At 43.8% G+C, this 17217-nt stretch overlaps 1 protein-coding gene across 1 annotated transcript in view; it reads right to left on the reverse strand.

The window, feature by feature from the left end:
* Positions 1-5506: 5506 nt before the first annotated feature.
* PANX1 (pannexin 1) overlaps positions 5507-17217 on the reverse strand; it is a 36428-nt gene continuing 24717 nt past the window's right edge. The window contains exons 2-5 of the mRNA XM_060234931.1: positions 15499-15638; positions 11218-11441; positions 8904-9574; positions 5507-5914 (exon numbers count right to left, since the gene is read on the reverse strand). Of these exons, the coding sequence (XP_060090914.1) occupies positions 5823-5914; positions 8904-9574; positions 11218-11441; positions 15499-15638 (1127 nt within the window). The 3' untranslated portion in view covers positions 5507-5822. The remainder of the gene's footprint in view (positions 5915-8903; positions 9575-11217; positions 11442-15498; positions 15639-17217) is intronic.

Consider the following 17217-nt stretch of genomic DNA (forward strand, 5'->3'; position numbering starts at 1 on the left):
AGCAGGAACTCCTTTGCATATTAGGTCACACACCCCAATGTAGCCAAACCTCCAGGAGCTTACAGGGCTCTTAGTATAGGGCCTACTGTAAGGTCCAGGAGGATTGGCTACATCAGGGGTGTGTGGCCTAATATGCAAAGCAGTTCTTGTTACAAAAGAGCCCTGCAGATAACACTGTGCACAGTTAATCAGTAATTCGTATAATTGTCTTATTAATAATTTCTATCCACCGTAACTCTTACACCCGACAAAAGTCAAAATGTCCTCTTAAAGAAGCAGTCCTTTTTTATATATATTGGCGCTCACAAATAGTCTCCCTGTTCATCAACCTGTCACTTTGAAGCCGAAAATACTGAAGCACTGTCTTCCTCCTGTAGGCAGACGTTTAATTCAACGCTTCTTTTGTACTCCAGGTCCCCCAGACTGCAGGGATATGTCGTTCTAGAGGGCCCCGGCCCAGACCTCAGCAGTGGCTTTTCAACAGGAAGCTGTTGAGGGAGAGGAAAAACTCACCTCTACACATCCTCTCACATGAACGCATGAAGCTGCCTTATACTGACTCAGAGCCTCGGTCTCTCAAAGTCAGCATTATCTATTCAGCCTGGCCGCAGGCTGAGATCTTTCACATCACCTGCCGCCTGGCTCTTTTAACTGGAGAGGATGGTGACTGAGCCTGAGAGCCAGTTTGGTGTAGTGGTCAAGTGTGCGGACTCTTATTTGGGAGAACTGGGTTTGATTTCCCACTCCTCCACTGGCAGCTGCTGGAATGGCCTTGGGTCAGCCATAGCTCTTGCAGATTATGGGAGAGCTCTCTCAGCCCCACCTACCTCTGTTGTGTCTGTTGTGGGGGGAAAAGATCAAGGAAACTGTAAGCCGCTCCGAAATTATGATTTGGAGAGAAAGGTGGGATATAAATCTACGGTCTTCTTCTTCTTCTGCATGGCAACCAGATGCTCTACCACTGAGTAACACCTCCCCCCTGCACACACAAACACCATTCTTTCAAGATTTAAAACCAGCAAAGATGCCAGGTAATTCAAACTGGGCCTTAGCTATGCATCCAGAATCAATGCATAGTGATGTTGAATCTGTGTTATAGGTTATACCTAAGCAGATCTCAGAGTATAGTCTCGTTATTCAGTGCAGTGTCCTCTCAGGAACGTGCCCTTAGGATTGCAACCATAGTCCACCTAGGTATCTTTCTTACTCCATTTCCCAAAAAGATTCATTCAAACAACAGCAGGCAATTGAATATTTTGTTTCAGTAATTATTATAGAAGGAAAGAGACACTCACCAAACTTTATATGACTTGTCATATAAAATCTAATTTCAACTGAAGGCTCTCGTGGGGGAAATGTTCGAGGTTTTTTTAATAGCTTATGTCTCCTCTTGCAAACAGATTAAAATATAAAAAATAGTTCAGGACAATTGCTTCTGTTGGAAGGTGTTTCTCCCCACCCCCCAATAATTTACAGAATATAGTTTGGATGCGATTCTTATTGTTTAATGTCAAGTCAAGTTCTTTATTCACGGTCATCCGACCAGCTTAATACAAACAAAACAGAAAAACAGAAACAAACCCATCACAAAATTCCTGACTCCTACTACTACACATATTGTTAAAACTCATAACCAAAATTTACACTCTCAATTTCCCTCCTTTCCAACTGAGCAGCGTAACAGAACTGGGCAATCTTGGATGAAACATCAGAATAAGCGTCAGATAGGAGGAAGGCAATTTGCTCATCCTCCAGCCTGCCCGCCAAGGACCCGAGAATCGGAGAGATTAGTCTTGCCCTCAAATCGTTGTAATTAGGGCACTGCAAAACAATGTGGGGGGTTGTTTCAACCTCGTTGCAATTGCAGGGGCACAATCTTTCCAGATATGGGCGCTCGGCGTAATGTCCCAAAAGTACCGAAGAGAAAAGTGCGTTGAGCCGTGCTTTTGAGAAAGCTATCCGATATTTTGGGATAGTGATGTTGAAGAGATACCTGGTTGGGGATAGTACTTCGGCTTGCTTCCCTAAGAAAATGTTTAAAATTGTTTAATGTCTGCCTTATATATCTTCACTGAACCATATATATATATATATATGGTTCAGTGAAGATATATAAGGCAGACATATATACTGTATATTCTATTGTATATGTTAAAACTTAATATATACCTTGAGATTTATCTTTGGTATACATTTTGATGTATAGCATTTTATTCGAAGTTTTATTTATTTTAATATTCTTTTTGACAAAAAAGAGACCAGAATACAGAAAGTTTATAGATGTGTTGCTTATGGAAAGGCAATATTTATTTACACAGATTTGTACACAAATTACCATCTCACAAACAGCATATGCAATAAATTAATATTAAGTGTTCAGCATGCAGTAACGGCTCTCAGTTTCTTCCTGTAAAGGCAGTTCTGCAAACCAGTGGTTTTCAGCCTCTGTACCAAGTAACCCTAGAGAATCCTTGAAAGCTAATCTTGGCATTCCTAAATAAATAGACTGATAATGGCATATAAGATTTGCTACATTTTTACCATCTCCTCTTGCACTGCACCACTACAAGGAAATTATGGGTTGCCTCCAGTGGCAAATGGGACCTTCCCCCTCTCCCAGGGCAGCCCCAAATACTGCCTGAGTAGGGTGGCCTAGCATCCCAGTGGGGCCTGGAAATCTCCAGGAATTACATCTGATCTATAGATCAGTCCACCTGGAGAAAATGGCTGCTTCGGACTGTGTGACCCTGCTGAGGTCCCTCGCCTCCCCAAAACCTGCCTTTCCTGGGCTCCACCCTGAAAATCTCCAGAAATTTCTAAACCTGGAATTGGCAAACCCTACTCCTGGAGAACAGGAGGCTCCCCAGAAATGGCAGGAGGAGCCAGACGAGAGGAGAGGGGAATTGGCAAGGGGGGAACAGTGCCCATTCTGTGAGGCCCAGCCACCGTCTTGTAGGCCCAAGGCTATGCTGCAGGATTTTCTACAGCACAAAGAAGTTCTGTGGCAGACATGCAAATGTATCTTGGCAGACTAGTGGAAAGGACTCCCTCAAAGGAGCCAGTGTGATGTTAAGAGTGTTGGACTATGATATGGGAAACTTGAGTTCAAATCCCCACTTGCCATGACACTCACTGGGTGACCTTGGGTGGGTAATTCTCTCTCAGACTAACCTACCTCATTGGGTTGTTGTGAGGAAAAAATAGAGATAGAAGATATGCCTCAGGAATCTCTACAACACAGAGGAGCTCTGAAGAAGGACTTTTCTTGCCAAAGGGTAGAATAAAAACGTGACAAGATTAATGGCAGTTTGAAAATGACTGTTGCCAGCAAACCAATCTGATCGTTAACTAATACACTTCACTATGTTCAGCTACCGGTACTTGGCTATTGCTACTACACACAGTTATATCCTCTGAAACAACTTACATATCAGGGCATATGTCCATCCCAAACTAAATACCTCATGTACCTTGAGATAAGCCGCCCTGAGCATGCTTCAGTGGGGAGGGCGGGATGTAAATCTAATAAACCATAAAAATGTCCCACAACGTTTTGTTTGTTGTTGTCAGGAAGGGCTATATCTCTCCACAGTACCTAAAAATGGTTTCCTGAACCAGTTTTCTTAATAAACTCATAGGTTAGAAAAACACCCCCAATGGGGTATTCTAGTACCTCAAGAGGTTAAAAAAACCCCACCCCAATCAATGTCCCCTTCTAAGCTGAGTTAGTGTGAGCTAGCTCACAGTTTTTTAGCCTCCGGCTCACACATTTTTGTCTTAGCTCAGGAAAAATGGCCCCCAGAGCAAACTAATTTATCCAGTAGCTCACAGCTTTAATGGCAGTAGCTCATGAAATAGAATTTTTGTTCACAAGACTCCACATCTTAGAGGGAGTATTGACCCCAATGCTTGTCTGGGGTTTATTTTCCACTCAGGTGCTTAAAAAAAATTAAGTAAACTCTTAAGTGGTGGTGGCTGTACTTTGAGGTCACGGTTTTACTACTGTACTAGTGACAGAGTCCTAAGAGAGAAAGGTGCTAAAGCACTTTTCTCTGAAGTCTACAAAAACTGTGCAAATAGGGTAGCTATCCATCCCAATAGTGTTTTAGGGGGCTACAGGGAAATTTATACCATCATATTAAGATGACACAATAACACTTCAAGTGCCTCCCAGAGGTCAGCGTCTTAACCTGCTCCCTAACTTGTCTTCTCAGCAATTACTCCTATGCAATTCAAATACACCAAATGAACAAGATCCTACCAGATCACATGTGAAGGATGAAATGCAAGGACATTACAAAAAAGTTTCAACTACATTGTTAAGATATGCATTACAAAAAACAAAACAAAACCACCCTTAACCCTTTAACAAAACTTGGTTTAAGGTGGGGTTTCTATTATCCACCCCATTGCACTGATTTCTGTCAAACCCTCCTAATACTCGTTATTAGCCTGTTCCCACAAAGCAAAGGACATCTTTCCAAACCAATAGACTGGTCATGGATTAGTTTTCAGGGCTGTCCCCAAAATATTCTTGGAGGAAGGAGGAGAACACTGAAACACTCTCACAGGAAGCAGCTTCCACTTCTGTTGCTTTTGTGAAGATCAACAAATAATTTGTCAGCTTTTATTTTTAATGAATGGTATCAGCTGATAGGGGCTATGTGAGTTCTGAATCTTATCCCTCAGCAAAGGCATTACTGTTTGATTGCTCCCACACAAGGTAATTGTTTGATGCTCATTGCTCACACAGAGATATCTTGAAGCGTGTTTCACAACCCAATGAAAGCCAGTTTTTAGAACACAGTTTATCTGAGATAATCTGAATTCTCTGTCAGTCACTACAGCCAGTTTGGTGTAGTGGTTAAGTGCACCGACTCTTATCTGGGAGAACCTGGTTTGATTCCCCACTCCTGCACTTGCAGTTGCAGGAATGGCCTTGGGTCAGCCATAGTTCTCGTAGGAGTTGTCCTTGAAAGGACAGCTTCTGTGAGAGCTCTTAGCCCCACCTATCTCACAGAGTGTCACAGAGTTGTGGGGGGAGGAGATTGTAAGCCGCCCTGAGACTCTGATTCAGAGAGAAGGGTGGGGTATAAATCTTCTTCCTTCTGCTAACACCACCCCAGCACCAGAGAAGCAGCAGGTTTCTGTTTTGACAGGCAATCCAAAGAGACCATAAACTTGCTCAAACCTGCTTTGTCAAGACTAGAAGACTTTCTAGTGGAAGACTAGAAAGCCGCCTATCACGTGTGGGAGGAATCCTTCAAAAATGGGATCCAGGCTCAAGTGTGGAGTGATTAAGTAACAAGAGATCAAATGAGCACATGCAATTTGCCTCCTGCTGTGTCCAAACAAAGCTCCATTTGGCTTAGGATTGACTATCTACTTTGATCAGCAGAAGACAAGGTTCTGAGCAGGATGAGGTTTTTCACATATGTGCCTTCTGCACAACAGAAGACATGTATGAACTGATCCCAGATTTCGTACCTTGCAAACACTTACTCTTTTTCCACCCCCTCCTTCAGGTTCCTTTGATTCTCCCAGCTATCCACGTTGGAACCAATTCTAATAATGGACTCCATATTTCCCCCAATGTTCTTTTACAACAGAGTTTTCATAAATGAATTCAATGGCATGCCCTTAGACACAGAAGGCTGCTCAGGTATGTAAACATAGGTTCAGTGTTACGTCTGTAAACTCTTTTGCCCTTAGTCCTAGCTCTTTCATTCTCATCAAGACAGCAGCCATCTGTTGTTCAATGGCATATGCTGGAGTATACGGGAAGACCTCTTGTAATCAACCCATCACCAATTAGAGCACCATCAGCAAGAGGAATCCAGAAGCCTCTGACGAACTTTGCCATCTTCTTTACTTGCTCTTCCTCCCTCTCCCGTTGATGTCGGTGGAGCCAAATCTGAGAGTAGACAAGAAATAACAAAAGGAAACTCCAATATCATTCTCAAACTCCAGTAAATAAAACAAACCTCACATAATGGGAGAGTGTACTACCCAGGGGTGGAATTCTGGCAGGAGCTCCTTTGCATATTAGGCCATGCACCCCTGATGTAGCCAATCTTCCAAGAGCTTACAAGGGGGTGTGGCCTAATATGCAAAGGAGCTCCTGCTAGAATTCCACCCCTGGTGCCACCGAATACATGTAGTCACCATTTTGTGTGACTAGGACAAGGGTGGCCAAACTTGCTTAACATAAGAGCCTCATAGAACAAATGCCAGATGTCTGAGAGCCACAAGAAATGGACATCAAGTTTCAAGTTTATTTAAGTTTATATCCCGCCCTTCCCACCGAGGTGGCTCAGGGTGGCTCACAACACATAAAAATCGAACATAATTTGAGTTTAAAACATCTAACACAGTTAAAACAATAAAATAATAAAACATATAGCGGCGGTCTGTCAAAACTACACTCAGCTTCCAGTGCCAGTTAATTATAAGCCAGCCGGAAGAGGGCTGTCTTACAGGCCCTGCGGAACTGGGCAAGGTCCTGCAGGGCCCTCACCTCTTCCGGCAGCTGGTTCCACCAGAAAGGAGCCGTTACAGAGAAGGTCCTGTCCCTGGTGGATTGCAGGCGGGCTTCCTTTGGCCCGGGGATAACAAGCAGATTTTGAGATGCCGATCTCAGTACTCTCTGGGGAACATGTGGGGAGAGACAATCCCTAAGGTAGGCAGGTCCTAGGCCATATAGGGCTTTAAAGATAATAACCAGCACCTTGTACCAAACTCGGTATGTTATTGGCAGCCAGTGCAGAGTCCGGAGCCCTGGCTGAATGTGCTCCCATCTTGGAAGCCCCAATAACAACCGGGCCACGGCATTCTGCACTAACTGCAACTTCCGGGTTTGGCACAAGGGCAGCCCCATGTAGAGGGCATTACAGTAGTCCAACCTCGAGGTGACCGTTGCATGGATCACCATTGCTAGGTCGTCATGCTCCAGGAAAGGAGCCAACTGCCTCGCCCGCCTAAGGTGAAAAAATGCGGACTTAGCAGTGGCTGCTACATGCAAAGCAGCTGCTCTACCACTGAGTTACAGCCCCTCCCCTTGATAATGAACTCATGAAGCTGCCTTATGCTGAGTCAGAAAGCCAACGCTCATAGCAGATTCGAAAAGAAAATTTATACATCCGGTGTAAACGTCAATTTACATACAAAAAGACTGAAAAGCCAAAAAAGAGCTTGATGCTGTATCATAGAACTCCGTTCCTTTCTATTAGCTCACGTGGGAGTCTGAAGAAGGCAATCTTTGTTGTCCCCTCACAAAATGATGCAGTGGATAGCTAGCATGTACCAAGCTGTTTCCCAAAGCCTTTGTCAGGCAAGTGTGATCCAGGGACAATTAAATACATTCATACAGATACTCAAACGCTTTGAGTCATGCAGGAAGGCTGACGTCGAACAGACCACTTGACTCCCACATGAGCGAACAGAAAGGAGCAGAGCTCTATGATCCAGCGTCTCCATTGACTTTAGAGATGGAATGTTATGCACAGCTTCATATGTAAATACACACATATTTATTGTTGTAAGAAATAAACAATTTTTCATATAATTTTTCTAGAAAAATTGCTTCTGTTCTCTAGTTGCTGAGTGATACGTCAAAGGAAAGGAAAAGTCCCCTGTGCAAGCACCAATCGTTTCCAACTCTGGGATGACGTTGCTTTCACAGCGTTTTCACGGCAGACTTTTAACGGGGTGGTTTGCCATTGCCTTCCCCAGTCATCTACACTTTCCCCCCAGCAAGCTGGGTACTCATTTGACCGACCTCAGAAGGATGGAAGGCTGAATCAACCTCAAGCTGGCTACCTGAAAACCCAGCTTCCACCGGCGATCGAACTCAGGTCGTGAGCAGAGCTTAGGACTGCAGTACTGCAGCTTTAACACTCTAACCCTATAAACAAATTGCAGTATATAAGGACTGGATTTCACACCATTCATTGCCGCCATGTCAGAGAGCTGAATTGCTCTCTGGGGTGCTAGGCATTTCTCTTTTAGAGATCTCCTTTAAGAGAACTTAAGCTTTTGTAAGGCTTTTGGGGACTTAGAATTTGCAATGTTCAAAGGACTTAGAATTTAAAGGTATAAAGTATAGTTTATAAGTTGTATAACCTGAGAACTGGAAATTGTTTTTTCCTCCACTGTATTTGGGGACATGCAGAAACGAAGGCTATCATGTCTAAGGAACACTGTGAGTTGGGTTTTAGTCTCATGGTTTTAGCTGCTGGGAACATTTCTTGTGAAAAGCATTGGTAAGTCTTGTGATTGGTTAGAGTTTCTATAAATTAAAGGTAATAAAGGCATCATTTCCACAACAATAATATAGAGCAGGGGTGGCCGAACTGTGGCTTGGGAGCTATATGTGGCTCTTTCACACATATTGTGTGGCTCTCAAAGCCCCCATCACCTGGCTTGGAAAAGGCATTTAAAGTTGCTTTCTTTCCACCTCTCTCTTCTCCATTTGCTTCCCTCCCTTACAGCTCCCAAACATCTGACATTCATGTCTTGTGGCTCTCAGACACCTGACATTTATTCCATGTGGCTCTTACCTTCAACTAGTTTGGCCACCCCTGATATAGAGTATATTTTACAGCAATTTGTGGCCATGAGCATTGGCTTTTTGGTCATGGGTTCCTCTTTTTATTGGCTTACACTTAGTCACAGCATTGTTCAGTCTTGTCTATTCTCACTGGCAGCAGCTCTCCAGGGTCTCAAGCAGAGGATTTTCCAGTCCCCTGCCACTAAATTACTTTAACTGGAGATGCCTGGGATTGAACCTGGGACCTTCTGCATGCAAAGCAGATGTTCCACCACTGAGCCACAGCCCCTCCCCTAGCAAAAGGAACTTCATATATAGGTATGACGTGTACGTACACAAGCAAAAAAAGCTTCACCTTTTAATTCTGCTGTGCTTTTTGCAGCCTCTCCATCCACTTTCTTCCCAGAGTCGTCTTTGAGGACGGCTGACTTCCCATCTACCATGTCTGTTTTAATCGTGCCGAGGTTCGTCAGGAGCTGCATCGCGTCAAACTTCTCCCCGTTGCCTTTCAGACTCTCCAAAACTTTCAGGCATTTGTAGGATTTAAGCTCGCTGATGTTTTCCTCGAGGAAGAGGAGGTAGAGGCTCAAGTCGTCGTAGTGCTTTGTTTGGACCTTGAGAACGTCAAATGTGGGCAGAATTTCATATAACTGCAAGATGTCTGAACTCTGTCTGAATGGGACCAACAAGGCGTAGATCACGACGGGGACCAACAGCACATACACAACTAAATTGATGTAACTGAGCAGCTGAAAGACACCGACCGCGATCAGCTTGCACTGGACCCGCTCCGGAACAGTCGTATCGTTTTTCAGGATCCCGGTTTTGAGGTTGCAGATGAACTCATCGGTCATAGAGGAAAGGCTAATATAATAGCCCAGATAGAAGCAGGCCAATAGAATAATCGTCAGGGTCAGGAGACGGCAAATGATGTACTTGATTATCAAGTGCTTGGACCTCTTCTTGGTCTTCAGGTACTGTTCCACCATCGGGTACTTAAAGTGGCTTTCGGATATCTCCCACAAACTGGAAAAAGACACAGTATCCAGAGGAATCACAGGAGGATTGTATTTGCCTAACAAGCCATACAAGAGACACACAGGAAGCTGGAAAATGGTTCAGATTCCTACATGCTGGGATCAGAGTTTTAAATAAATGATAAAGAGTAGCCATGTTAGTTTGTAGTAGCATGGATGCACAACATATGGCGCAAAGACCACATGGGACACATGTGGCCCAGGGAGGCAACAGCACTTCATAGTTTTGGAAGATCTGAATGTCTACCCCCAGCTTCTCAGTGACCTCTTGGTGAGTCTCCTCTCTGGGATGAAGCAAGATGTTTTCACTGGAATGCCAATTCTCAGTCCAGAGAACAGCTCAGAAACGGCATTCTCATGGCTGCCAATCCATTTCTCTGCTACACCTGAGGGTCTTACACACACAACAGAGACATTTCTGTGGGGGTGGAGGTCATAAAGCTGTCACCTCATACTCCAGAGAAGATCTGAGAGGCTGTGTTTGCCCAAAACTGGTGGGCTGTAACAGAACCGGGTGAAATCATGGGGCAGCCAACTTAGCTCCAGCATGTTTTGTAGCAGGAACTCCTTTGCCTGTTAGGCCTCACAACCTAAAGTAGCCAATCCTCCAGGAGCTTACAGGGCTCTTAGTATAGGGCCTACTGTAAGCTCCAGGAGGATTGGCTACATCAGGGGTGTGTGGCCTAATATGCAAAGGAGTTCCTACTAAAAAAAAGCCTTGGCTCCAGGCAAGATCCATTATAGTCCAAGTAACTGGTAGTGTTCTGTATTCCTCCTTTAAACGTAGCAACTTTTACTTTTTAATGACCATCCTGTTGGGGAATCCTAAGAATTATAGTGTGTGTGTGTGTGTATGTGTGGAGGGAAGAAGAGGGAATGTAGGGTTCTAACAGAAAATTCTCAGAGCTGCCCAGATTCCAGTTGCTATGGTTATCTGCAGTAAAAAAGCTATGACTACTGAATGATAAAACCAACATAAATATGTGCTGTACTTGGTGACTGTCTTGACTTTAGTGGCAACCAATGTTCCCTCTAAACTGTAGAGTCTTGTGAGCAAAAATTCTACTTTGTGAGCTGCTGACATTAAAGTTGTGAGCTACCGCATAAATTAGTGTGCTCTGGGGTTATCCTTCCTGAGCTAAGACAAAAATGTGTGAGCTGGAGGCTAAAAATCTGTGAGCTAGGTCACACTAACTCAGTTTAGAGGGAACACTGGTGGCAACTAGTTGGAGAAGGGCCTTGGCTCAGAGGTAGAGCATTTGCTTGGCACGCAGAAAGTCCCAGGTTCAATCCCCAGCATCTCCAGTTGAAAGGATCAGGTAGGAGATGATGACGAAGACCTCAGTGTGAGACCCTGGAGAGCTGTTGCCAGTTTGGTCAGACAATTCTAACCTTGATGGATCAATGGTCTGATTTATTATAAGGCAGTTTCATGTCCTTGGAACATTGCCAGAGCTTACCCTCACCTGTCTCAAGGTAAATTAGAAAATGGGAGTCAAGGGCTTTGCATACCTCTCAGGGGCTCTCTGGCCATCATTTTTAAAACTTATTTTCTAGTGTGGAATTTTAAATTGATTAAAGTAAAAAAAATACAACAAAAACAAAGAGATATAGCAAAGGAGGTTCTGTTACCTCTGACCTGTGTTCTCCAGAATAACAGGTGATGGGCTAGACTGATCCTTCGATTCCCCATTACGGAAACTGTTAGCAGCTTTGATCGCTCTGTTGTAGGCTCTGTCGAGTTCTTCCATAATAAACTTCAGGTCGGAGAAAAGGTGAGGTGCTGCGGTAAAGCGCCAGAAGAGATATGGAAGGTATAGTAAGACGGCGAGGAGTAGAAGGATGTATGGGAAAAACTGGGGGAAGGGGAAAAAATTCAGGGTAGAAAATGAGCTCCGATTTAGCATCCATCTGCAGTCACAGTCAAGCAGAGAGAAAAAAACATACAGCTGATGCAGCATCTTACAAATTCAACATAAGGTCCAGCTCAGGTTGCCAGATCCCCCTGGCCACTGGCAGGGGATAGGGGGTGTACAGTTTGCAGATCTAGGTTGAGAAGCTCTTGGAGATTTGGGGGTGGAGCTGGGGGAAGCACAACGACCTCACTGGGGTACAATACCATAGAGTCCATCCTCCAAAGCATCTATTTTCTCCAGAAAACTGATCTCTGTAGTCTGGAGATGAGCTATAATTCCAGGCACGGCTTTCTTTGCAGCGGGAACTCCTTTGCATATTAGGCCACAAACCCCTGATGTTGCCAATCCTCCAAGAGCTTACAGGGCTCTTAGTACAGGACCTAATGTAAGCTCCAGGAGGATTGGCTACATCAGGGGTGTGTGACCTAATACGCAAAGGAGCTCCTGCTGCAAAAAAGCCCTGATCCCAGGAGATCTACAAGTCCCACCTGGAGGCTGGCATCACTAATTCTAGCTCATGTAGGTTAAACATTCACATTATAAATTAGAAAATGCAAAAAAAAAAAAAAATGCTTTTAGTAGCATGTAAACAAATTGACCTAAGTCTTTTTGATTTGCTCTTTGAAGGTCATTTAAACCAGTAAACTGGAGATGTTAGTGTATGATGTAACATATAAACTGAAACTTAAATCCTAACAACATTTATTTCAATATGAGCTTTTGTGAGTCATATCCCACTTCAACAGATAGACATATGGGGTGTGACTCACAAAAGCTCGTACTGAAATAAATGTTAGGCTTCGAGATGCCAGTAGAGTTTCAGTTTATTTTGCTATGACAGACTAACTTGGTAAGCCTCTGATGTGCCTTTTAACCATTCAACTGAGTGTAAATGAAATTTTGAAAGAGATTTTTAAAATTATGACCCACTGCCAAGAGAAATATCCAGCCAGTGTGGCACCAGCATTGAAAAGACACAATTCCAGAACAGTATCTTCTACATGGTATTTCTCCCATGGGAGTTACTTCAAAGACAATGCCATGTTGTGTGTGGCCGAGTGGCTACAATCCCAAGGATGCTTTCCTGGGAGTCAGACCCAATGAATAACATGGCATATTATAACATGGCAGGGCACTCATATAGATTGTAAGCAGCTGTGTGTGGGACTAAATGTGTGGGGCTAAATACATGATGTGTTGTTTGCCAGTTCTATCAATGGACGTGTTCTGGGAGTTCCCTCACACTGCGCCATTTTTCTAATGAAATGGCCCCAGAGACCCATTATTTGTCCCATTAGAGAAGCTTACATGTAGTCCCTGGTGTGCCTAATTTACCTCAGAAAACAACAAGAGTCCAGCAGCACCTTAAAGACTAACAAAATTTATGGCAGGGTATGAGCTTTCATGAGTCAAATGCTCAAACCCTACCACAAAATTTGTTAGTTTTTAAAGTGCTACAGGACTCTGGCTGTTTAGTACTGCTACCATCAGACTGACATGGCTACTATAATATAGTAGGTTCTATGCATGGCATAGTCTCAGAGTAAGTGATAACAAGCTCTTTAATAGAAGTGACATAGTATAAGGTCACATTACACATTATACACATACATAGTATAAGGTCACATTACAAGACTGGCATTGGGGCTTAACTTATATACATCTCTGGGTTCCCGCACAAGCACGTTATTGGGTCATTCAAACAGGTGGGGGCTTGTGATTGGTCCTGGGCTGAAGAGATTTGAATCCTGCAGCGCTTTGTTCTCAAGTCCCCAAGCTCAGTCCGTTTGGCTCCAATGAGCCAGGCGGAAACATCCAAAGTCTTCCCTTGAGTCCACATACATAACAGCTACCCATCTTGATTTACCTTAGAGAGTAAGCAGTGACTCCCCCAACCCATTTTAGGTCAGGGAAATGGTGCTGGGAAACAGCTGAGGCCTCCTCTCCCTGCAGTCCTGACCTGAACTGGGCCCACATGGGCCTGAGAATTAAGTTCCAAGTCCAGAATTTCCAGAACAGGTCAGTCAACAGACCTAGGAACAGTGAATTGTGCTGTTAAGTTCTGAGTCAGAAGACTGGCCTCTCAACAGGGCACATCTGTGACATCAATATTTTCATTTCATTGCCACTGCTGATGGGAAAGCACCAAAGAAGCGCAAAGGTCAGCTGAAATCACTTGGCAGGCAGACTCAAATGTTCTCTCTCTTTGAGGAAGGCGGTCAGGAAGAGAAACTGTATCTGGGAAACATCTACAGTGCAGCCAGGAAATCAAATTGCTTTTCAAGTGCCCGTGCTCCAGTGAAAACCAAGAGGAGCTGTGTGTTTTGCTCTGCATCAGTCAAAGACTACTCTGTTTCTGAATCTGAAGCAGAAATGCAGGCAGTCTTCTATCTCAGAATGCCTTTCCTTGCCCATTTGTTTAGTTTTCACTTGATGTAACCTGCTGAAAGCATCAGCCTCTCTTTTGCTTTCATTGTTCAACTGTAGCACACTGGTTTTGTCACATCCCATTCATCCCTGTGGGAATGAATGGCATTGTTCAGTGCAACTGCGCATGAATCAAAACTATGAGGCAGGCTCTGGGAACACAGCTGATGGACCACGGGGCTCAGGTGCTATTGTTACTAGTAGAGAGCTTTTGCTAGAGAAGAGAATACTTTGAATGCCTGGCTACCCAGATGGTAGTGTTGAGAGAGGCTTGGTTTTGGGGGCCACGGCCTGCCTTTCCTTAATGGAGTACTGCACTAATGAAGTACCAATGAAGGTACAGGCTGTACTTCACATGGATGAGGGGAAATGTGTTTGGCATTAGTAAACGTGGCCAAGACAGGTTTAACCTAAACCCTGTGTGGGAGGGAGATAGAAGCAAGAGAGGATGTGGGTGCTACAGGAGGAACTGGATGAGTCGAGGCAGTGCCTCAAAACCACAGAATAAAACAGCAGGAGATTTATTACAGCATAAGATTCACAGCTTTCAATATTAATGCTCAGTGTGTGGGACATAAAACAATTTCTGAGCTCCTAGAGCAAGAAGGCAGATATGTTTTAGTAGAGATCAGGTAGGTGACTTCCATAACTGGAAGGGGGCAACTGCAGGTTATAACTAGAAAGAGTTGTATCCAGGGCTCTCTTTTTTTGGTAGCAGGAACTCCTTTGCATATTAGGCTACACTCCCCTGATGTAGCCAATCCTCCAAGAGCTTAAAGGCCTTCTTCTTACAGGGCCTACTGTATGCTCTTGGAGGACTGGTTACATCAGGGGTGTGTGGCCTAATATGCAAATGAGTTCCTGCTACAAAAAAAGCCCTGGACTTGTATTGCAGGACCAATCTGCACTTCATGGCTCGGGGAAATGGCATTGCGGTGGATGAGGCTGAAGCACCTCCTCTCCTGAGGAATTCTAGCAGGAGCTCCTTTGCATATTAGGCCTCACACCCCTGATGTAGCCAATCCTCCAAGAACTTACAAAACAGAGCCGTGTAAGCTCTTGGAGGATTGGCTACATCAGGGAGGTGTGGCCTAATATGCAAGGGAGCTCCTGCTAGAATTCCACCCCTGTGCAGCAGGCCCAATCCATATTCTGCAGTTTGGCTTGCAGTGATCTACTATTTGTGTGGCTCTCAAACAAATGGGAAACAACACTGCAGTGTAATGTGCTGGGGATAGTTTTAAAAAAGCAAACATGTCTTTCAATAGTAGAGTACTGGACAGATTCAAACAAGCCCATGCTTGACTAACACAAATCAGAGAGGCTCCTCCTGTATTAAGCACCAAACAAAGGCTGCTTTCACACACATTGGATAATGCACTTTCGATGCATTTTAGGAACCGTTTGCAAGTAGATTTTCCAGTTTTACTTGCAAATGATTGCAAAAGTGCATCATCCAATACGTCTGAAGGCCGCCAAGCAAAGAACAAAGACCGATCTCAGACTTCTGTGCAAATTTTCCATTTCCCTCAAGAAAAAGAATGAATTTTAAAAAGCTGTCTTTACACACTTTATGAAGCCAGAGTGGAAGGTGTCCGGAACCACCCCACGAAAGCTGCCTCTGTTGCACTGCTGCCCAGCAGTAAGAGTCTACGTAAGCTCCTTGGCGCCAGGAAAATGAACTTGGTGAAAAGCAGCTCATTTGGGTCCCTAGGAAAGAAAACAGAAGATGCCCCTGTGAAAGGTCAGCATAAGGCATACAGGTCAGCATAAGGCATTCAGGAAAACAGCATAAGGCATACAGGTCAGTATAAGGCATACAGGAAAACATCTTTTCAATTGAAAAGATTACTCAAGTGAAAGTACCATTGAAGCCTGAAGTAATTTTAATAGATCTTATAAAGAGATCCCAAAGTGGTAGAGCATCTGCTTGGGAAGCAGAAGGTCCCAGGTTCAATCCCCGGCATCTCCAAAAAAGGGTCCAGGCAAATAGGTGTGAAAAACCTCAGCTTGAGACCCTGGAGAGCCGCTGCCAGTCTGAGAAGACAATACTGACTTTGATGGACCAAGGGTCTGATTCAGTATAAGGCAGCTTCATATGTTCATATGAAAGAAATAATTTCTTTATTAATCACCACTGCTTGACTAGTGCTAACCTCACATTGGAAATCAGAACATCTACCGAATAGGGACTTGTGGTATCAAGAATTGTGGGATTATTTCATAATATATAAAATGACAGCTAAGCAAGAAGGGGATTATACAAGTAATCAATATCAGAAATTCTTAGATTTATGGTATCTGATACTCACTTATCTGACTGAATGAGTTATCCTGCCAGAAAATGAAAGTTATAGAGATTTTTAAAATATTTTTAAATGTTTAGAATATTCACATTGAGAGGAGATGGAAATAGGTCTTATTACGTAAATTCCCAGTTCCCTGAGATAACTATATGAGATGCGTTTGCTTGAAAGAAACTGATCTGTCAGAAGGATAAAAATTTAGCTGTAAATATAGTATTATAGGATAGATTATAGTTTTAAATATGCGTTGTTTTTTGTTGATTTTTCACTATCCTTGTTGTTATCTGTACATAGTGCTTTTTTAAACAATTTGGTAAATAAAATTTAAAAAACAACAGCCTAGAGGTGGAAGACATGGAATGAAACTATGTGGAAACCCTTTCCCCAGCCCATGGTTTGCGTGTGCATGCATGACCAAATGTGCACAGAAAGCTGCTTTGCTCCTCTGCTATTTAAAAAATTATAACCCCACAATAGAGAGAGTCAGCATGCAAAGACGAGCTCAGCCTAGTTTTGTTTAGTGACCTCATAATTTTCTGCAAGCAAGCAAGTTCAGCATTGTTAGCTGGGGCTAAGGTTAACTACGGTTCTTCTTAAAATCCAAGATCTGAATGAAAGCCCACTTCAAGGAACAGTTTGCTTGGGCAGAAACTCAAACTCTTGGAGTGGTTCCAAGTTATTGTGCCGGCCCTAATTCTTTTTGCTAATTTGGCTGTGTTTGGTACCTTAATGGTGCCACCCAGGGGTGGAATTCTAGCAGGAGCTCCTTTGCATATTAGGCCACACACCCCTGATGTAGCCAATCCTTCAAGAGTTTACAAGGCTCTTTTTTGTAAGCTCTTGGAGGACTGGCTACATCAGGGGGGGTGCAGCCTAATATGGAAAGGAGCTCCTGCTGGAATTCCACCCCTGGTGTAGGCTTCCCAACCCTCCCACCCTGGCAGGGGACCCCTGGATTTGCAGCCTTTTCCCCTGCTCTCCAA

The sequence above is a fragment of the Heteronotia binoei genome, chromosome 3 (genome assembly GCF_032191835.1).
Source record: "Heteronotia binoei isolate CCM8104 ecotype False Entrance Well chromosome 3, APGP_CSIRO_Hbin_v1, whole genome shotgun sequence".
In the NCBI taxonomy this organism is placed as follows: Eukaryota; Metazoa; Chordata; class Lepidosauria; order Squamata; family Gekkonidae; genus Heteronotia; species Heteronotia binoei.